Source organism: Haplochromis burtoni, unplaced genomic scaffold (assembly GCF_018398535.1).
Source record: "Haplochromis burtoni strain Fernald_Lab_line unplaced genomic scaffold, NCSU_Asbu1 Contig_555, whole genome shotgun sequence".
Taxonomy (NCBI): domain Eukaryota; kingdom Metazoa; phylum Chordata; class Actinopteri; order Cichliformes; family Cichlidae; genus Haplochromis; species Haplochromis burtoni.
Genome location: NW_024582916.1, coordinates 186,046 through 209,869, shown reverse-complemented (window position 1 = coordinate 209,869; position 23,824 = coordinate 186,046). Strand labels below are relative to the sequence as shown.

At 40.0% G+C, this 23,824-nt stretch overlaps 1 protein-coding gene across 1 annotated transcript in view; it reads left to right on the top strand.

Annotated features, from left to right (window-relative positions):
• The window catches only part of zmat4a (zinc finger, matrin-type 4a), a 155,941-nt gene extending 136,515 nt beyond the window's left edge, over positions 1 to 19,426 (top strand). The window contains exon 7 of the mRNA XM_005948064.3: positions 15,171 to 19,426. Within this exon, the coding sequence (XP_005948126.1) occupies positions 15,171 to 15,198 (28 nt within the window). The 3' untranslated portion in view covers positions 15,199 to 19,426. The remainder of the gene's footprint in view (positions 1 to 15,170) is intronic.
• Positions 19,427 to 23,824: the final 4,398 nt, after the last annotated feature.

Below are 23,824 nucleotides of genomic sequence, written 5' to 3'. Positions count from 1 at the left end.
GGTAACCCTCCAGGGATAACGTCCCTAGGGATTCTCCAGACACCCTAAGCCTGTCCCACCTCCACATCAACCACAATGGCGAAGGCGGGACCAAACCACGACCCCCCACCCCCGCTAGGTGATGGAGCCGATCAAAGGAGCCCAGAGGGATTGATCTAATGTGGTGGCAGAGGCTGTCTCGAGACTAATGTGATCTATTAGATGGTTTCTATATTGGCTAGAATTAAGATTATTTTTATTTTTCCAGTTCATGAGGACCGTTTTCTTGGCGATGCATAGGGCAGTAAAAACCATGTGGACTGTATTAGTTTCTGTAGTGACATCATCCAATTTGCCCAACAAGCACACTAAAGGGGAGGTTGGATACATTTCAGACACTTTGATAAGTCTTCACATATCCCGCGCCAAAACTTCTGCACTGGTGGACAGAACCAAAGAGCGTGGATGTAATTGTCTGGTGTATTGCCTTGACAGTGTGAGCAGTTGTTGGAAGATGTAAAGCCCATCTTGGAACATCCGATGACCTGTATAGTGCACTCTATGTAGTATTTTGTATTGTATTAATTGCAGACTGGGATTTTAATCAATTTAAAGGTTTTTAAGCATACCTGAGACCAGAAGTTTTGGTCTAAGCTGACTGATAAATCTGCTTCCCACTTTGCAATAGGAAGGGATATTGATTCATCTATTTTAGAAAGTGTTCTGTATATTTTAGACAATAATTTGGGGGATTTAAGAGTAAGAAAATGTACCGCACTTGGTGGTGTTTGTAAATAAAGATTTGCATTCATCAGAATTATCATTGTTTTGGTTCTTGATTTAAAAAGCATAATAACATATCCTGATTAGCTGTTTAATGATGGAAAGCATTAGCTGCTTGATGCACGGCATGGTGTAGGGTGAACTAAAGACAAAGGATTAGGTTTTGGTTCAAAATAGTATCTGACTGCAGGACCAAGCAGACAGAAATCAGAACCAAGCAGCCAGCAGTATCAGACTGTAAACACTAGAGAGGCGGAAGCTAGAAACAGAGAGGCACATCAGCTGAAAAAAGCCCACAAGTAATTAAGAAGAATAAAACAGAAAACAAATTTCATAGAGAAACAAAACACTAAGACAGGAAAGCAGCGAGGAAAAAACACTTTAAAACACGAAAGAGAAACAAAAGAGGAGTCAAGGACAGGGCAGGAATCTTGACACAAGATACAAAAGCTCTTTCCACTTTACTGTCACATTCTTATCCTTTGAAAATGTGAACTCAAAGTAATTTGCATACCCTTATCTCTCAAAGTTGCAGACCTTTACGCTGCTAGGTGTGCCCAAACTGACAGCTGTGAGTATAGCTTTCTTTTAAAAACATGCATCCATTCCTCAGTGCTATGAAAAAATTCATAGATTTCAATTCTGTTTCCTAGTTTCTTTATTTTCTTTCTCCACTTTCCTTTGCAAGTTCAAAAATATGAAGCTCCCTCCAATATGCCACAGATAACAAAACTTACTTATCACCATGTTGAATGTGATCTGTCATTGTCTTGTAGTCAGTAAAAAACACCAACAGCCTGCCATTACACGGTGATATTTACTATGCCATATTTATCTTTCTGCTTCATGAACCGAGCAGGACAGCCAAGTGCATTATTAATTTTGGTCTCTGGTGAGGTTTGTCCCAGGAGCTGTTGGGATAATTTGACTGGAAAAATGACTGATTGTGTGTTCTGTGTGTTTCTGAGTGATGATCTTCAGCTATAACAACTTCATCTGATATGAAAAATGAAGAAAGAATGAAAAGAAAACTGTTTTTGTAATGGTCTTGGAGCACCTGTGGTTTGGAGTGCATTGTGTCCTGAAGCACAAAATAGCCGGGACCAAGGCAGGGGGGGATTTTTCACTGCCCATATTTTCCCTGCACTCATCTCCCGTGTAATGGCTCTGCGATTTACAACAGCGCACGATGGGAAGCTCTGAAAGGGACCGGGCCTTTTTACACCTCACACCTATTAGCTGCTCAGTAGAGGGATTTTTCAAAACCACTTTATGTGCATGTAGCAGGCGGATATGGATGAAAAGAGCAGCTTCCAGGCCTGACAGTCATCATGAGCTGGGAAGGACAAAGGCGAAAGAGAGCAATACCACAGAAAGTGCTCGTCAAGGTTTTTATTATTCAGCCTCATTTCTCCCGATCATCAAGCCCCTAATTAATTCCCCTGTGCACAGGGAGATAACACAGGGATGCAGTTGGCTACAGAGGAGCAATTGTCAACCTCCAAGTGGGGCAAGTGCCTGTCAGATCACCTGTTTTTGTTTTGTTTTTTTGCTTCTCTCTTAGGCTGATAGTCCCCCAGGGGCCTGCTGTTAGATGAGATGCAAACCCCCATTAATTTAATTCCCTGTCATTCACTGGAGTGTAATCAAGTATTCACTTTGTTCCTTGTTGTTTGTTATTGAAAACCATCTATCACTGTTGAAGAATGGCCAGACTCCGTGTGGTGGATAGGAGCCAGTTCAAATGATAAAGCAAACAATGTCTCCTGTAATAAAACCTCTCTGAAACAGTAGTTCTGCCTAACAGGATAATGTATGATCAGTGCTGTTAACAAGGTTCTCAAGCCTCTCTTTGCTCTGAGCTTTGTTTGTGGTCAGCGTCAGCATTATGGACAGGGCTCTGTGCTCCAGACCTGCCCACTAAAAGTCGCTGTGCCCCCACAGTTAAATTCTCCTGGTACATTTTGAATATAAGTTACACTCATTTCATATAATTTTGGTAATGAAAATCATAAACACCCATATCTGTGATAACAGTGCAAACACAATTTAATGTTTTGTTAGCAGAAGTTTCTGCAGAAATCATGGTAACTGATTTATAAATGTGTTGAGGATTTTGTCTCCTCACAGTCAGCTGCCCTTGTTTTCATTGATCCACCAGTCAACTTTGGTCCAGATCAAATAATTTCCACAGTTGTTGGGTGAAGATCAAGTAAGTGGCATGTGTGGTCATGACAGGAGAAATGGTGCTCACTTTTTATGGGACATTCCTAACCCGCAGCAGCAGTTTAGCCCATAAATTTTGTCAAGATATCAGCGGTTCATAGAGTTGGATCCAAGTGATTTTGACAGTCTAATCTGTCCACCGCTTCTGCCGTGACGTTCACATTTGCGGCTGATTGTAAACAATCCTTGAATAACGTCTATAATTATAGTCAAATGGCAGCAGCACAGTGGTCAAGGAACCGAGCAAAGGAATGAGGCGAGGTGATTTAGAGGACTTTGAATGTGACACGGTAGTTGGTGTCAGACTGAGCATTTCAGAAACTGCTGTTCAGCTGGGATTTTGCTGCATATCCATCTCTAGGGTTTACAAAGGATGGGACAACAAAGATGACACGAGGTCAGAGAATAATGACCAGACTGTTTTGAGCTGATAGGAGGGCAAGAGTAACTAAACTTTCATGCTAGAATTCACACAGGATAACCATAAGTGGACATTTGATGACTCGAAAAAAAAAACATTATCTGTACTGATGAATCTCAGTTTCTGCTGTGACATTTCGAACGTTGGGTCAGAATTTGTCATAAGGACCAGGAAAGCATGTATCCATCCTGACGTGTATCATTGGTTCAGTTTGGAGGTGGTGGTGTAATGGTGTGTTTCTTGGCACACTTTAGGCTCCTGTTGTACCAACTGAGCATTGTTTAAATACCACAACCTACCTCATCCTCTGATGGCTACTTTCAGCAGGGTAACGTGCAAGTCACAAAGCTTAAATAATCTGAAACTGGTTTCTTAAACATGACATGAGTTAACTGTGCTCAAATGGCATCCAGCATCACTAGATCCCTATCCAAAAAGGCACCTTTGGGATGTGCTGAGTATAGTTACTTTCTATATAATTATTGCACTATCATCAGGATAGAACAGTCAAAATATGGTTCTACACTTGGTTCTGGTTGTGGTTCTTTAAAATGCTTAATAACCTCACATTTAGTACAGACCCCAAAAATACACAGAATTGAAAAGTAGCTGTGTTTGGGCTCTCAGCCTCCCTTTTTCTTCAGCTGACTCAAACATATTATAAGATGTGCATGCACTATTTCTTTCAAAACTGACATTCCTATCCATGGAGTCCTGATGAAACAATTTATGATTCAAGAAACACGCCTGCTTTTATCATATCTTTATGCTAACACAAAGTCATTACAGTAAAATGCCAGCTGCGGTCACCGTACGTCAAAATATATCAAATTTTGAAGATAATTTATGAATTAGTCCTAAGTTTAGTAGTATGGCAGATGACACCTGCCAGCTATGGTATGGCAGCCAATCTGAACTGCCTGTGGTCTGTTTGTTTCATGCAGAACATTATATTGAGTGCTGAGCTGAATCCACCATGCAATATTTCTATATACCTGTCATTAGGGCATGCAGTGTACTGTGTAAAGGTACACAAAAGGGTTATACATAATCTCCTGTTTGTTCTGTTTGTTTTATGTAGAACAAAACTAGTTCAGTGCTCAATTAACTGTAAATCATGCAGCATTAAGTCCTCCTGTCATTTTGATCAGGCACAGATCATTTTCCCACAGTGAATTATTAGATGTAAACCTCTTGTATTGTGAAATTGCTTGGGACAGGTGATTTCTCCCAGCACAGACCACACTGACAATCGTGACCCGCACAGCCACAGCGAGGGAGGCTGTTTATCATGAAGAGAGAATTAACTTCAAAGGGATTTGAAAATGTCCATGTGGAATGTAGGCTGGAGAATGAATTATGCATGAAAAATGCTTCACTAGAGCAACGTCCTGATACAATTTGTCACACACCACAGGAATACATAAGTTGCAGAGTTGCCATGTGGGAGGGGTGGATGCAGTCAGGTTGTGCTCTTGCTCTCGGCCATTGAAGGTTGTGAAGCAGTGTAACCTACGCCGACTGTACTGTGAATTACTTAAGAGACCCTTCTCCACCTTAAGAAGTTAGCTGGGGGGCTTTTTATGCAGTAGTAGCATGAAATTTTACTCTTGACTTAAATCTGTGAAAGTATGATTGTGCAGAGCAGCACATTGCTTCGGGCAGTGTTTGAGGCCATGTATCATCCTCAAGCTCCTTAAAGTCTAAGCCACTTCTTCATATTTTCTAGGAATTCTATATAATTCTTGTATAACTTTAGCCCTAATGCACAATCATATTATACAGATCTTTTATTTTTCCCAGGATAAACTTGTGCAGTGATGTCACATGACTGCATCAAAAGTTATATAACCATAAGAACAAAAGAAAAATAAATCAAACTAAACCACACAGAATTTGATTCTTATCATTCAGTGAAAGGTAATGAACAAGTTTTTTGGCCTGGATAATTGTTTTCCCAAGTCTTGGCAATCCCGTGGAATACAGAGGGTGGACTGGCTCACCCTGCCTACAACACAACTAGATTGCCAGCTCTTCCTAGAAGGCTTCCTCTTGCTTTTTTGAATTTATTTTCCACATGTTATATGACACAGTCCAGCTAATTTAAAAGCCAGTCATCGGTCTGCAGAAGAAGGGTTTTTACATACAAGACTGCTGACTGAATCTGTTGATGAGAAAATTTCTTTGCAGTCATTTGAAGCATACATCTCGTATAAGTGCTCAGCAGTGATGTGTGAAATATGAGGCTGTGCTGGAGAGAAATGCATCAAATTGCAGATACTTTCACATGCTAATTAAGTGGTCAATAGGTAGCCACAGCACTCATTGTGCCAAGGGTGCTTCAGGAGCTCTGCACTTGACTCTGAGTAGAGACCCCAGTTAGATCAGATGCAAATACCAAACCTGAGAGAACCTGTGACAGAATCAGAACATTTGTAATATTGCAACCTCGGATCAAGTCAGACCAGCTCACAGCTGTATCTGTAAAAGCCAGAGAAGATTAAATCTGCTACATGTTCGACAGAATGATAACCAAAATGCAGAACACTGCAGCAGGATTACTGAACAAAATTCAAGTTTTAATACATGACTTAATGAAGGCAGATAATCTAGAAAAATTAAAAGCAATACAGGTGAAAACAGTCAAGGAATTAGAAGTTGGCAAAAAAGGACATGATGTAAAAAAAACCAAAAACATAAAATAGAACCAAATACCAGAAAAAGAAGAAAACAGGAAGTGACTACAAGTGAGACGCGAAGCACGCAGAGGCAAGAATTATGCAGATTTGGAGTCATATAGTCAAGATTACTAAGGAAGGTTCCTAACTGAGCTAAGTGAAGCATCTGCAGCAGTCATAATAAAAGCTATTCAAATTCTCTTAATACTAAGGAACGATTTAATTGCACCTTATAGGTCATGTGCTTCCTTTTCTTTAAACCTTCAACCTTGGTAAGGAAGTGATACGTTATATATAGTAATACATACAGTAAGAACATGTAAAGCATCTAAGACCAAGGAGTCTTTAAGTGCAGTTAGATTCCACTGTTCTTTTTTTCTTGTTTCTTATTCATTTTCCATGGCACCTCATGATATTTCACATCAATGTGAAGGAAAGCTGATTAGGAAAGGTTTGTGTGTGGACTTGTTGGGTAGAAACAAAACTAGCATGAAAATGGTGAGCACAATACTATTTGCTTGTGTGTGCATGTTTATGTAAGCTTAGTGTCATACCATGTATGGTAGCAATACACACATACTAGAAAATAAGCTGTTACCAGCTGTTACCGTAGAAATATAACACCAACCATGAATAAAACAAGTTCCTTCCAAAGGTCCACACAAAGATAATCCATAAACAGTTCTGGCCTGGAAAGATTGTGACAACAAAAATGTTAAATTATGCACAGGAACAGGATGGTGGCTGAATTTGATATTCTGTAACTGCTGGATGTGAACAGGGACAAACATAATGACTGCTATAGAAATCAAACCTCTGTGCACCAGTTTGCCTCACTTACTACCTGCTATGTTGGCCACACAAATGAGAAAACAAATGGTGTAAACAAAAAAAAAAACAACAGTAAGCAGTGAGACTGCTCACCGTTGCTGTGTTTGGGTGGCTGTGACTCAGGTCTTAGAGCAGATTTTCTACCAATTGAAGGTCAAGTGTTCAATCCTGGCCTCTCCTCTCCTACATTGAATATTCTCAGGTAGGATGCTGGACCCTGAGTTGCCCATGACACAGCTGTGTGTGTGAATGTTAATTAAAGTGCTTAGGCATAGATAAAAGCACAGCATGGATACGTGTTACTGGGTGAAGTTTAGGGAGCACTTTGAGTCCTCGCATAGAGTAAAAAGGCACTGAACATACAGCAGTCCATTTACCCGTTAACTGAATTAAACAAACACAAATCTGTTTAAAACTATTTTTTTCTGCTGTATCAGATCAAATGTAACATGACTTAATGTAAGAAGAAATAATTTAGAATGCTTTGAAAGAGAACACTGACTTTGAATGACATAATTTTGTTTTTTGTCTTGGAATCGTTGAAGAAAGGGAGATTCTACCTAATACTGAATCTAATTAACATGGGGTTGTAAAGCATTTGACTCAGAATAGACTTATACATATGAAACCCTCAGATATATAAAGCACCATAGTGCTGAGAAACAATTCTGTTGTCAGAATAAAAAAAGAAAGATCCCTCTGCCCTCCATTCCCCCTCCCTTCTTTCATTGGTCTTAAGGTGTCTTCAGTTCTGTTTGTTTCCTTTTTCCCCATTTTTGGCTTCCTGCCTGTTTCTTTCTCTCTCTTTCACTTTGGAGATGCTCTTATATTCCACTATGCCTTTTCATTTTAATATCACACCATCCCACTCTGCATTTCCATGATAATGAGTGGAGAGACAAAAATATCTCCCCATGTTTGACTCACATTGTGAAAATTATTCAGCGTTAAAATAAGGTTCCCTAGTGTGCTAATTCTTTCATTAATGTGTGAAAATTTATATTTTTACATAAAATGTGATACTTTTCTTTTAGCCACATACACACAATTTTTCATAAAGGGTAGATTTACATGGCTGCCAATAACAGTCCAATACGTGAATGCAAATTAGCCTGTTTATTTTTGGATTTCCATGGAGATTTAATGATGGGTTAAGGCGCAAGTGTTTTTTTATCACATATGCTGGAGACCTACCTGAAACCAAGCAGAGTAATGAAATGTGTGACATTCAGCGATGGAAATGTGGCATAAAAATTGTGATTGGCCCTTAGAATTTAAAAAAGCATTAGCTCACTTCATCAGGGTAAATTTACCATGAACTCAGGAGTTAATTCAAATGATTTCGGGGGAATTGCATATCCCGATGGCTTTGTCTTGAGCACAGCGATTCTTTATAATTAGTAATTACAGGAGTGTCAGGACAATAAACAACCAGAATCTCCAAAAGTTGATTCTGTTCACGTAGCGTTTTGTGGGAGAAACGTTTCGTCACTCATCCAAGTGACTTCTTCAGTCTCAGCTGCCTGCAGGTTTCCCCAATCTTATAAACAGTGCATTTGCATAATGACTGAAACCAGCCCACTGAAGGAACAATGGGCTGGGAGGTCAGTTCCTTAATCTTAATTATGCACATTCTCATGACCACTGATCAACAACCACTGACCAAAACCCACTGATCAAAGCCCACTGATCAATGGCGATGAGTCCCATTCACAGAGAGTTGGGGAATGGCTGCAATCACAGCATTGTAAGATGACGAAAGATGTACCCTAAGGCCTCCTCCTCGATTCAAAGATGGTCTTTCCCGTTTCACGTAAATGGCCTCCTTGACTCCGCGCTCAAACCAGCGTTCCTCCCTGTCCAGGATGTATACATCCTCATCATTGAAAGAGTGTCCACTGGCCTGTAGGTGTGAATAGACTGCAGAGTCCTGGCCTGACGAGGTAGCTCTTCTGTGTTGTGCCATCCGCTTCGCCAGAGGTTGTTTGGTTTCCCCGGTGTATAAATCCTGGCAATCCGGACAGCGTACACTACGTTACTCTGTTTGTGTCGGGGGACCCGATCCTTGGGGTGGACCAATTTTTGGCGCAGCGTGTTTTGGGGTTTAAAAGCTACAGAGACCCGGTGTTTAGAAAAAATGCGTCTCAACTGCTCCGATACTCCTGACACATATGGGATCACTACAGGTTTTCGCTTGGGCAGCGGTTGTCCTTCTCTCCTGGATCAGCTTTCTTTAGGTGCCTTTCCAGCTTTGACAAAAGTCCAGCTGGGATAACCACATTTACTCAGGGCCTTCTTGATGTGATGTTCTTCTGCCTCCCTGGCCACTGTGTCAGTGGGGATGGTGTTCGCTCTGTGTTGTAGCGTCCTAATGACACCCAGTTTGTGCTCCAGTGGATGATGAGAGTCAAACCTTAAATACTGATCCGTATGCGTAGGTTTACGGTACACGTCAGCTTTTAGATGTCCCCCATTACTGATGGAAATCTCACAGTCTAAGAAGGCTAACCTGCCCCTTTTCATATCCTCCCTGGTGAATTTGATGTGTCGGTCCACCAAGTTAATGTGATCCGTGAATTGTGCTACGTACAGAGATTTGATTTTCACCCAGGGTTCATCCACATATCTGAACCAATGGCTTGGTGGTGTTCCAGGGTAAGATAGCAAGGACCTCCCAGCCCATTGTTCCTTCAGTACGCTGGTTTCAGTCATTATGCAAATGTACTGTTTATAAGGTTGGGGAAACCTGCAGTCAGCTGAGACTGAAGAAGTCACTTGGATGAGTGACGAAACGTTTCTCCCACAAAAAGCTACGTCCAGATGAACAGAATCAACTTTTGGAGATTTACTTACCTGATTGATTGAGCATGCATCAAGACGTAAACAACCAGAACTTTTTCTGTGAAATGTACAGACCAAAGTGGGCTGTATGTGGCACATAATGTAAAATGAGCCTGACTTCTCTGCTCAAGAAAGTCAAATAATTCAAAGTGATTGCTTATTTAATCGGCACAACAGTTGTTAGCTATGCAAAAAAAAAATGTAAAAAAATCAATCAGCCTTTTAACCTCTGCCATTAGAATAGAGGAGTGTTTGTTGCTGAATATGGGCAGATATTCCATCAGAAATGATAAATGTTTATTATGAATCATTCATTTCTATCAGTTTTACATTAGATAGAACCACATGTGCTTTTCTTTCAAAAGCAAGGACATTTCTGAGCAACTGAGTGACCAAACTGTCCTTCTTTTTCTACCCAAATACTTGGTGTACGAGGAAGAGGGTTACAAGATCTGTTTGTTAAGAAAGGTTCAGGGTAGTAAGTCAAAACACTTTCTGTGTCGAGGTATAAGTCTGAAGCATTGGTGCATTCTGCCACGTTGAGCTTTCCAGTGAAATAAGCACAACAGTTTGTTTTGTGTAGTTGTTTTTGTCTTTGCAAGACAAACACAGCAGGATGCTCTTTTCGCAGAGCAGACTGTGATTACTCTGCTTAGTTCGACTAAGGACAACATGCAATTCCCATTGCACTGACAGAGAAAAAGCCATTTGATTACGTGCAACAAACAACAGAAGCGATGCTAACTGCCAGTCTGTCATGTTCCTGCTCACAATTGTGCAGTTATTGTGTGTCCCCACTGGGGCAAATTGCACGATGCCTCTGAATTTTTTTCCCCATCTGCTCTATCAAACCATGGGCACACTTGTTTGTGCTGTCTGAGGGACAGACAACCTTTGGTGTGTCGTGACTGAGTCTTTATTGTGTTGACCGATTGAACCTGGGAGTACATCAGTCCTGCTAATCGAGGAGACGTCAGGACAGCAACTCTGTAATGATAAAGCGATAAGATGAGGCCATCTGTTGGTCTGGGTTGCTGGACCAATGCAGAAAAAGCTTGAAGTCACCTATTCAATCACACAACGATTGTGATTACTTGGCAACTTTTTGACACTGGATGTCAAGAGAAAGAAAAACGATTTCATTGAGTGCATGGAACAAAAAGGAGCAGAATGGTAGACAGGACCAGATCTCTACCTTTTCGATTCTGCAAATCAACTTATTGCTGATATATACTTATCTGATTTTTCAATCAACTGCAATAGCTTTAAGAATTTCCTCCAGGGAACCATGTATCATTAGTCTCTAAAACGGTGCTTAAACTAACCACTTGTATAAACTGAGTCCTGAAACTTATCTGCAGCAGATTATACTTTCAAAAGTTCAAAAGGAATGTTCTCCAGATGTCTCACATTGCACAAGTACAGAAACATGGCTGTTGAAATGAATTGCAGGCCAAGTGTGCATCAGTCATTGACGGTAGTTTGAAAGACATGCAGATTTGTGCAAATTTCAGGGACTGAGCCACAGAAAAAATAAGAATATTTTCTGACCTGACACACTGAACTAGAAAGTTAAGAATATTGTAAATCAAGGTCAGCTTTCTTTCAGAAAACCTACATTTCTATACAGTTATTGTATCTCCATTCCAGATTTTTCAAAGGCAAATATCTTTAAAAGAAATAATGCTAAATAATTTATTCTTTAAAAACAAACCACCTGGCCTAATCCTTATGAGGATCTATTTTAAATCATGTTTCATGTTATATGTTTACGTTTACAAAGAAATTACATTTCCATTAAAACATAATTTCAGTTCAAAGTATAAAGTCAGGTGTTCCTGCTGCCTGGTCTTAGGTTTGTTTTTCATTATGTATCACTGAGCTTTCTATCAGCTAAAATGTCTCGGCTGTCTCTGTCAATTAAATCTTTGGCATGCAAACAATAACTCATTCATGCAGAGGTGTTAGATCCCCATGACTGCCTTTGGCCCTAGGCCTTGACACATGCAGGCCCTCAGGAAACTGGACATACATTTTAGGCCATGCTGTCATGTTTTGAACTGCATTCAATTCATTGAATCAGGGCCAAAAAACCTCCAGTCTTATTGAGGATTAGGTGAGTTCACTCCACCCAACCCACTGAAAACTCCTAGAGGACTTTGTGGAGTGGAAGACTGGCAGGTGCATTGGCTAAATTAAAGTGGATGAGTGTACCCCAGTCTCTTGTGGTGAAGAGACAGCTGAGCTTGAAACCAAAGCCATTCATTTGTTTTTACATTCCCTCCCTCAACTATGGTGACAAGCTCTGGATAGTGACTGAAAGAATAAGGTTGCAGTCTTGGTAGTGCAGGCGTCTTGATTCAAACCCAACTATGGCCTTTCTCCACAAAGAACATCAGCGTCTGTTTTGTCCTTTCTTCCTCCTCTCACCCCTAATCGGTCACGGGAGATAGCAGCCCCTCCCTGAGCCTGGTTCTGCGGAACTTTTTTAAAAGGATTTTTTTCCTTCCCACTTTCAGCAAGTGCTTGCTCAGAGGAGGTCATCTATGTGGAGAATAGCCTGTGGGTTCATTCCTGATTCAAACTTGACCATGGTTGTAGATAAAGTGCTTCAAATGCATTGAGTAAACAGCTGTATGGCTGTATTTTTTTACTGGTTGATCTATGATCCCACCCTCACCTATGGCCATACATGCATGTAGTGGATGTTCCTCTTCCTCTGTGGGAGCTTGTCTTGGAAAAGCTCCATAGTTTAGGACAGGTTATAGTCCTCTTCCACATAACAAGTAGCAAGTTGAAGTGGTTGTGATTTGGATGCCTCATGCACACCTCCTAGATTAAGCCTTGTGGATATGTCCTACTGGTAGGAACTGTGACAGGACAAGGGGCAGAAAGATGGATGAATGAAGTGATTATTAACTGGCATAAAAATCAGAAGGCTACAGACACCTTGGTTATTCTTCTGTCATTTCAGCACACCAAGTTTCTGCATGTAGAACGTACTATACAAAACTGCAATGTGACAAGAGATTCATTAACCTTAATTTGATTCACATCTGTTTTCTTTTCTTTACTATTTAATGAGAGACATGATTGACTGCAAATACAAGTTGATTACCAAAACCTTTTTAGAATATTTTTTTTCTTCAAATCTTTGCTGCATACTGAGCTGTCATATTTTTCATAATACAAAACCGGCAACATTATTTTGAACAATAACTACCATTATGTCTCAGCAGTTGTGCAGTCATCTCTGGCATTTTAAAACTTCACAATATCAAAACAAACAAAAAAAAAAAAACCCCAAGAGAAAAAGAGCTGTGTGTGCAGATTCAACTTTACAATGTGTGAACGGATTAATTTATGTGTTTAATTCTCCCGTTGCCCCCGATGGCCACTCTGGCACTGATGTCTCTCTATTTCATTTTGAACAGACCGAATTAATGTTTACTTAGAACACTGGAGGGCCACGCCACAAAAACATGAATGAAGTTTTGTATTTGTAATAAAATAGTAAAACAGAAACTACTATACATCCTGGGATGCTCTGAGGATGGCAACTGAGGTATGGTTGCATGTTTTGCACAGCAGTTTAAATTTAAATATGTGTGTGGAACTACACACTCATATTGTTTTTGTACAGCATGTGCAGGATTGATGGAGATTCAACACAATATATAAAGGAAAACTGAGGCTGAAGGCGACAGAACATGACAAGAAACACAAGCAGCCAGATTCTCTCATCTGTTTGGAGCATTAAAAGATCTAAAAACTTATTAACTGGATAAGAACAAGTTGGTGTTTTTTTCAGCAGTATTAGTTTAAAAAATAGGAAGAAAACAAACAGGAAAAGGCTCTTCATATCAATTTAAATGATAATCTACATCTACATCCAATAATCTACATCCAAATAACACCTTTATTCTTTTCCTGTATTCTTTTTTCTATTTATTCTGTTCTATTTATTTTAAAATTTCAGCTGAAGAGGAGAAAACACAAACAAAATCTTTTTTTTTTTTTTTGCCCTCTCAGAATATATAACAAACCAAACCCTGCATGGTTTCCATAAACCAATTATTCTTATTCACTCTATTCAATTCAAAACTTTTGCAAAATTCAACAGGGAGCCTAAAACTTTTGAAAGATTTTTGGTTTGTCTTTTGATATATATACACTGGTCACTTTGCTAGGCACGCTATTTACCTGCTTATTAACATAAATTTCTAAGTAGCCAACCACATGGCAGAAGCCCAATGCATTTAGACTTCCTGCTGAAATTTGAGCATCAGAATGGGGAACAAAGCTAGTCTTAAATTTCAGAGACTTCCCACACAACCACTTTTCAGCTTTACAGAGAATAATTAAAAAAAAAAAAAAAAGAAAGAAAATATCCAGTGAGCTCATTTCTCTGGTTGAAAATGTGTTTTTGATAAAAGAGGAGAATGGCTGGACTGGTTTGAAGTGAAAATGTTATGGTGTGGAGATAGGTGCTGGGTGGAACCCACACACACGTGCAGTCAGGGTGAGCTTGAATTGAAAAACTACTAAACTGCATAGCAACAGGGAAATGGGGAGGAGTTTTCTTTTACGGAGAGAAAGATGCCTGATTGGAGGAGACAGAAACTGGAGCAAACACTATCTATGGAAAGCCAAGTCTGAGGCTTCTCGCCAAATTTTTAACCAATCATATTCATGTGATATTTCTATGCTATTATTAAAACTTTATTCCCTGAGGAGTGGCACCCTTTCTCTGTCAGGACAGCTGGACAGAGAGAGGTCCGCAGCGCTGTAACTGGAACCTTCGACCATTTAATAAACTTCATTATAAATAAAATTCATCTTTGAGTTTGTTCATCCTCTCTCAGAAAACAAACGCGACAACAGTAACTCCGATAATCACTCATTAGAGCCAAAGTATGTAGAAGAGCATCTCTGAAAAAGAAGAAGAGCTTGAAGACTGAATAACTCCAATTTCTACCTATTTATCATATCTTGGTGGTATATGTCATTCCAAGCTCTGCAGTGTGGAAGATGTTGATTTTTTTCAGTCCACCAACACACACAGTTCTCAAAGTTGGACATTAAATGACTGGAAAAAACATTAGCTCGTCTGATGAGTCTCAATTTCTTCTGCGACATCTGCAAGGCAGGGTCAGACCCAGGACTAGCAAAGTGGACCTAATAGTGTCCAGTGAGTGTAAGCTTTGACATCGTTTTCTTATCCATTGTGAAACTGATGAGTTTCTTGACATTTTTATGATTCTTAACTGGTGTAAATCAATGGCGACGGCAGCCAGCACCAAAATGTTTCTTTTCCTTTATTTTGCCATGTGCTGCATAAACTGTGTATACAATATCTGAAGTGTATCACTGATGAATCTTTTCCGTCTCTCTCTGTTTTTCTCCAACAGTCTGAAGAATCAGATATGTGTCCAGTGAGCGTGGGACGCCGATTAAAAAAAAAAAAAAAAAAAACTACTACTGGATTGATGTCAGACAAGCTGTGTTCAGCTTGCCCTGCTTTTTCTGCCTCCGCCATGCTTTTCGCTCCTCTCAAAACTATTTCAATTTCTCTCCTCATCCCTCCATTTCCATCTCTCTCTGGCTTTTTACTCTGTCTGTTTTGGATTTTTTTTTTTCTAACACTAGAACTGCATCAGCTCCCTCACCTGTCAATATAAAGTGCAGTTCCTGCACATTGTTAGCCACTCCCAAACCATAAACTTTGACTTCACACTGCGGCTGTATTCTCTGCTTTTTTTTCCTTTTTCTTGTTTTTAATTATTTGTTTTTTCAGTCCACTGACCGTCTGAGAATATTAAAGTGGATCTGATACGCAGCAGCCTTTCTAACATGCATGGACTGAATTTAGCTTTATTTTTCACATGTTAAGTACTGTAAGTGGAATTAAGAATATAAGGGTTTGTTTGCTTTTGCTCAGTTTTAATGTAACACATGCATAGTGTCTAACATTGTTAAATCATTGCCCTAAATTATGTAAGGTAACAGTGTAATTTAGTGCATACATTCTGGACCTAAATCCCCTTGTAGCTTTTAAGGGGTTAATGGCAATAATGACACTAGTAGAAGTCTAACAATAAGTTGCATTGGTATTGTCTTCTATTGGCCATACTGAAGACTAAATTGCTCTTTTTTCTTGGGTTTTGGTTGTGCTGTAAGAAGACCACCAGAACTGGTGAGATTTGTCTGCATCTACACAGGATTACAAGTTTCAAATAGAAGCTTTCAACACTTTTAATTTGCCAGTACTGGCACCATGGTAAGAACTTTGCTTTCACCATGTTAATTGCTGTGATCTGGGAACAACTAACATCACTGTAAAGCAATCAAGTGGGGTAAGAAACTGTCAAACAATCAGACAAGTCAGAAAAAGTTAGCCAAACTTTGCTAAAGGAGAAACAAAGAAGGATTTCCCAAACTCTATCCATGTACCCCAGCATCATCCCAAGCAAAGCAGCACAGATATTTTTCTCCTCTGGTCCTCCAGGATACTTAGCTCATCTGCCCCAAGTTCTCCACCCAGTTAGCTTCGTTTCAGCATGAAAGGATTTGCGTTGCAAGCTCTTGAGGTCTTCACATGAGGTCTAAAGCTAGGAGTATTCTTCTGCAGACATACACAGAAAAGAGCGCTATTGCCAGTTGATTCCATTGGTACCAAATCATTTGCACAAACTAGAAACAGGAACCGTCTAACTAAAAGAACTGTTTGATGTCTGGAGCACCCTTGTCCTACAGCTTTGCATCATGGGAAGTGAAGGGCGGCCTCAAAGAATTTCTAGAACATTCCAAAAGACTGTAAGTCACACATACACTCAATCTTTTCCATGTATAAGGCCATCCAGACATTATTACCACACTGGTTGTGCCATTGTAATCCAACATCTTCAGCTAACTCTGGGCTTCAAGTTGAGCTACTCTGTCTGGTTGTCTGGGTTTCATGTTTCTTGCCCCTGTATAAATTTGTCTTTGTTTTAAAGCGGTCCCAGACGACTTCAATAATAAAAAGTCATCTGTTATCATCATTGACAGAAACGATGTCAAAATCAAACAAAAAATTTCATTAAAGTTGTTTTTAAGGTATGAAAAACGTTCTGGGATTGGGCCTGATATATATAATACACATGCATATGTTTGCGTGCGTTAAAACCTTACCTGATTTCAATTTGGATCAGTTCAAGATCATTTTATTAGGTTCAGACAGCTTCCAGTGCAGCTATTTTTAGATTCCTCTCTGGAAGTTCTGTTCTGACCATTTACATTTACAAACTTTCACAATGGACCACCTTCAAATTATGTTTGAAAGTGACATAAATTTCAAAGCCTAATGGTAGGTGATGATCGAGACCAGAAGCATGGTTGTTGTTACTCATTCACTGGATTTTGCACCATGACAAAGTGAGACTGTCAACACCATGCTCCTGTGGGATCTGAGGGAGAACACTGACAGAAAATTACCTGTCTTGTGCCACCATACTGTAATGATCTGTCATGTTTGGCCACACGAACACAGTGCGCTGGGAGAGCCAGTGGAAATTACAGAGGCACAAGTAGTGGTAGACAAAATGCGACTTCCACAGACTGATCTGAAAAGCTGATCTTGAATTTTTGGGAAAATTGGGAAAAGTTTTTCATTTTTCTAGGCCTCGTCCAGGAAGTTGTTGATCACACCTGTTACAAAGAACAGCTAGGTTTCTCTTGGTTATAAAAAATGTCACCAGACATGATCTCTACCGCACGTTGAAAAGAGGGACTTTGTTTTGTTTTAAATTGCTGTCCAATGCAGCATATACAGTCTAATATATAGAGTCAGTGTTTCAAAAAATATATATTTCCTTTCATTTCAGTATGGTCTTCATCTCAGGGAGGTGTAACTGGATGCTTTTGTGAAATTTAACAATGCTGTTGAGAGCTGAACATTCACATGTACTGAATCCATTCCACCATAGAGACTTCTAGAATGTGTTGGTAGATGAGGTAGAAAGGACTGAAGTATAACTGTAATGGTTTCACAGTATTTGATATTGATGTGAAGTGTTTTAAAGGGTAATTCAGCTTTACATATATAGACAATATATATATTATTCGAAGCTTATGTAGCATTCTTCTTTCTTACATGTCATGTCAAGAAATTAAAGATGTTGACTTAAAAGCCAGTATTGTATAAATGAGCACTATGAGGAAAACTATAGATGAGTAATATATCACTGTTGTGGACCAGATTAAGTTGTAATTGCTATCTGTTTACAATGTAAGTGATTTTATCTACTATCGTTTTCAGTGCTGTGTCAACTGCAGACCTGTGTTTGATTAACATGTAGCTTTGACTGTGTCGTTAAAGCGTTTAATTTCTCAGCCCTCTAAGGTTATTGACAGCTGAAATCACTTAAATATGGAGCTGGAGATTTGTACTGTAGAGGAAAAGAAAAAGATTATCATCTCAATTTGAAAAGTGGAAGAATTGTCGCTGGCTGATGTCAGAGCCGCCAGCTGATGTGTGAGATGCCACCGCCAACGACATTATGAATAATTTCTAGAAATGTGTTTTTTAAATATTGCAAATAAGACATGCACGTATGATTTGTTATTGCAACGAGGAAAAAAAATGAATTGCATTGCTCAGCCTGAGTAATAACGTCTCTGTCCAGGCGTTGCTTTGAATCAGTCATTTCTCCTTCATCACAGGATGTCCTTTGCTCATACACCCCCTAGTCCTGTTGTGCTCTGGGTTATGTGCTTTATTGTGTCTGAGAAACGAATAAAAGACACTTGCAATGATTTCTTCTGTAAGTTGTTTTCTGTTTATTTTATTGTGTTGCTTTTTCATCTTATTTTTAATAATTATAAAAAATCCTATCAGAACACATTAAACTTTTAAGGTAGTGAGTCAGTAGTGTAGAACCACAGTTACCAGTGACAACTTGAAGTAATCGTATTCTGTGTGACTATGAGTCTTTCACATTGTTGAGGAGGACTTATGGCGCACTTTTATTTTGGTCATTTCATTGATATTTGTGGGCATTTTTTGTGCACAGCTCTCTTAAAACTAGACTATGTAAAATCACATCACTCTGTAGAGTGCAGATTGGTGTTAAGGAATTCTGTTATTTTTACTCCTAGTTCAAGTGCATAATCCTAGCTGTGGTGGCCACTGTAGGACTTTTCTCCATAACAGCTGGTTTGTTTCTACTACTTTTTGCGAATAAAAAGATGGTCACATCTTTTGCTTTCACTTTTTAGCTTCTTGGATGATAAAACATATTTAGCTCAATGTAACGTGAATGCCTATGAGTTCTTTTCTTCTCTGCCTTTGATGTACCATGTGTACGACTAGACTATAACCACATATATACAATGTGATTAGGTGGAGTGTCCATCTCTGCACCACGGTGGGTTTAACAAACGGTGCTCGCGCTTATGAGTTTTTCAGTGGATTAATTCCAATAAAAATGCATAAGGTCGTTAGAAGACATGATTACACACTAATAAATGTATGTTTCCGAGTACAATATTTTATTTTATACTAAATAAAATTACTTACTCTATGATTTTGCAGTTTCTCTGAGCATTTCACCTAACTTTGGGGTGAATTTGATAGGATATCCACTCCTGGCAGGATTACTTTCTAATCCTTAACACACACCTGAACCTCAGACAAACAAACTGACAAAATGTATGTTTTTATCAATTATTGTATTATTATTACTATTAAAATATTAGTAGTAGTAGTAGTAATAGTATTGTTGCGTCAAACATCAATTAATCAAGTGCATTTGATTAACATGACCTGGTTGTTTCTTATCCTCGCAAGTTTGACATATGGTAAAGTATATTTAGGTGTTCACAGAAATGCATAGAACCCTTTGTTTTTCACATGACTGTATAATCTCTTTGACTGACAAGTTATCATAATCACAATGTTTTTATCCCAATAAAGAACTAGAGTGTCATAATAAAGAGAGAATTATAATTTTCCTTTATGATTCAAAATGCCTATAGACCCACCTCGGTTGACCAGAAATACCCTTTATGTTACTAAATACTTAAATAGGATATACTTTTAGTAAAAAATGCAACTATTGGTAGGGCACCTGATTGTAATTAGATTGTAATCTAAATTAGATCCTGCATTAAAAGTCTGTATTATATAGATCCATGGTTACATCAATAGGCAAACATTCAGACTGTTTTTTTATGATTTTTGAAAAAATATGTACACAAAGATAAAGACATTCTCATGACTGCTGAATTTAACGTCCTGGCGTCCACATATGTGGACATCACATTTTGGGTTATTTAGACTAAAATATTAAATTTTGCTCTACATGGGCCTGATATCCACTTACGAGGACAATATACTGCTACTGTTCTATCAAAATTTTAAACGAATATCCTCATATGTCGCTCTTATTTTTCTTAAAAAAAATAAGGTAAAAAAAATCTGGTAGTTCTTTGTTTTTACAATATGCACAAACATCAAAGAGAAATGGAAAATGCATGGCGTGAAAGAGTTCGGGTCTTAGGAGGTTAAAGCAACTTCCTGATGATACACTGAAGACATGCTGGAGCAGAGATAGTGTGTCTGTCTACAGTAGGTGGTATGTACAGCAGCCTTTTTGATAAGGTGTCTAGGCAGATATTACTAGCTAACAAGACTACTACTTATCTAAATTAATGCAGAAACAGATCTAACTTTAAATTTAAAATGTTATGTCTAAAAATATTCAGTGAAACCTCCCTAAATGTTAGTTAGGTTTGCCAAAAAGTTGAGTTTTAAAGGGATTTTCTTTCCTTCACAGATGGTATCTTTGCTACATACTGTATGCGCAAATGTTGTCTGGTCCTTATAACAGCAGATGGGCAGAAGAACTGCCATCTGTGGTGTTATGGAATTTCCACTCACGATTGTTTAAGTGGCAAATATATGCGTTATACAGTGGGTAAAGTAAGTACTGAACACATCACCAATTTTCTAAGTAAATATATTTCTAAAGGTGCCACTGACACAAAATTATCACCAGACGTTGGTAACACCCCATCCAATCTACACATGCAAAGAAAACAAACCATGGACATCCATAAATTTAGTTATGTGTAATAATGAGAAATAACACAGTGAAAAAATATTGAACACATGAAGAAAGGGGGTTGCAAAAAAGCATGGAAAGTCATGACATCATCTGAAATATATAAGTAATTAGATATTATACCAATATTACTAATAATATTAGATTGCTTTCTAATATAAGTAATTAGAAAGCAATCCTCCCACTTAGTTTATCAGCTGGTTCAATCCCAACTGATGGCCTATAAAAATGATGTCATATTACCAAGGTGTCACACAAGAAACATCTCATGATGGGTAAAACCAGTGAGCTCTCTCAAGACCCAAAAGTAAAGAAGAAAATAAAGAAAATAAAACACACAAAAAAAACATGATGAACATTTTCCTTCATGGTGCAAAGAAACAACTGCTGAGAGAAGATCTGGGATCCGGAAATGATAAATGGACATTACTGTTGTTGACAATTTATCAAGAATTTAAGGCAATATTTAACCACTGTGGCTAGCATACTGTAGCATTCAAATGGGTGTGAGTATGGGTGTTAGCATTAAACCATCATGAAGCCATGCACCTTTGGTGCAAATGAAAGTATCAATGGTTCAGCACAGTCTCAAGAGTGTGGAGGAGATACCAGCAAATGGACAAATATACAAGTACAGCTGAACAGGATTGTACAAGGACATCATCCAATCAGCAGGACCAGTTTATGCTCCTTTGTACGAGGAGGAACTGTGGAAGCACTGCCGAGTCCTACGATATAACCTTTAGTGAGCTACTCATGTGCATGCTTCTAATCAAATTGTCAGAGACTCCATGAGGGTGGCATGAGGCTCTGCAATCCTTTAGGCCCTGGCCTTGCGCTTACAGCCAAGCACTAAGCAGATCAACTGTCATTCACCAAAGATATGCCTCCCCAGACCATCACAAACCCACTGCTACCACTGGAAGGAAGGAAGGAAGGAAGGAAGGAAGTAACGAGTAACGTTACAAAAAGATGGCGGCGCGCACAGACGCAGCGGCCCGGAGCTCCTACATTTTTGCACTTTTGGTGGTATTGGGTATTATTTCACATAGTCTGGGGTTACTTCAATACAATAGAGATGATCTACTACAACTAAGCCGTGGAGATCTTCAACTAACATCCGAGTATCTCATCCCCCCAGAGATCGTTAGGCAACCCCCGGGGCTACCCGCAACAGTAAGCCGCAGGAGGAGACGTTGCGAGCGGAGGCAGAAGAGAGGCAGGCGGGGAGGCCTGTGGGCACGGCTAAAGACTAGTCCGTTTAAACCACCACTCCCGACCATATTCCTCTCCAATGCCCGTTCAATCCGTTACAAACTGGATGAAATATGACTGCAGATCGCCACTCGACGGACTTTTAATAACTGTTCGTGCATGATTTTCACTGAAACCTGGCTGGACAGCGCCATTCCCGATGCGGCTATTGATCTAGCAGGCCGCACCGCCTATCGAGCCGACAGGTCTGCGGACTCGGGTAAGAAGACTGGCGGGGGGCTGTGCATCTATATTAACAACTTTTGGTGCACGAACGTCACGGTAACGGAAAGACTGTGCAGTACAGAGGTAGAACTGTTGGTGTTAAAGTGCCGTCCATTCTATCTCCCTCGGGAATTTTCTGCCGTTTACATCTGCGCTGTTTACATTCCACCAGATGCTAATGCTAAGCTAGCGTTAGCACAATTGAGCAGCGCATCAATAACAGCCTGGTAGCACACCCGGACAGTGTCTTTATTGCGGCTGGGGATTTTAACCACGCGGACCTGAAATCTGTACTTCACAATTTCCACCGTAATGTGAAGTGTGCTACCAGAGGAGATAGAACGTTGGACCAGGTGTACACCAACATGGCGAATGCATACAGAGCCCAGGCTTATCCCCACCTGGGTCTGTCAGACCATCTCTCCCTTCTGCTACACCCAATATACACACAAAAGATCAAGAGCACTGGGATTACAACCAAAACCGTGAGAACATGGCCGCAGGATGCTATTCCGATGCTTCAGGACTGTTTCCACTGCACAGACTGGGATGTATTCAAGGTGCAGGACACTGACAATCGTGTCGCATTGGACAGTTACACCTCCACTGTCTTGGACTACATCTGTTTCTGTGTGGACAATGTAACAACTTGGAAACGACTCCGTGTGTTCCCTAATAATCCACCCTGGATGACACACGGAGTTCAACAACTTATTCGAACAAGGAACAACGCTTTCAAATCCGGGGACCAGGAGGCATACAGTGCTGCCAGGGCCAACCTGAGAAGAGGCATCAAGACTGCCAAGCAGCAGCACAGGAGGCGTATCGAGGCCAGGTTTGAGAACAACACAAACCCAAGGCAGGTCTGGGAGGGCATCAGGGCTATCACGGACTACAAAAGAGAACACCATCACCCTCAGCCGACAGTTCTACTCTGGCTGAGGATCTAAATCTCTTTTATGCCCGTTTTGATAGGGAGAACACCGACCCTGTCCTGTCCCCTCTCCCCTCAACCGACCCTGCTCCAGTCCTGAGCACTCATGAGCTGAGGCGTGTGTTCCGGAGCATTAACACCAGGAAGGCGGCCGGGCCAGATGGAGTGCTGGGCCGGGTGCTAAAAGACTGTGCTGCGGACCTGGCGGACGTCTTCACCTCTATATATAACACCTCGTTGTCCTGTTCACTGGTACCATCCTGTTTCAAAGCAGCAACCATCGTTCCCATCCCAAAACAGTCAAATGTCACATGTCTGAACGATTTCAGACCTGTGGCACTCACCCCCATTCCCGCCAAATGCCTGGAGAGACTGGTCATTAAACACATCAGAGCTGCTTTTCCACCATCCCTGGACTCGCACCAGTTTGCATACAGGGAGAACCGGTCAACCGAGGATGCGATCGCCATAGTGCTGCACACATTACTGAAGCACTTGGAACACAGGAACACCTATGCACGGCTCCTCTTTGTAGACTACAGCTCGG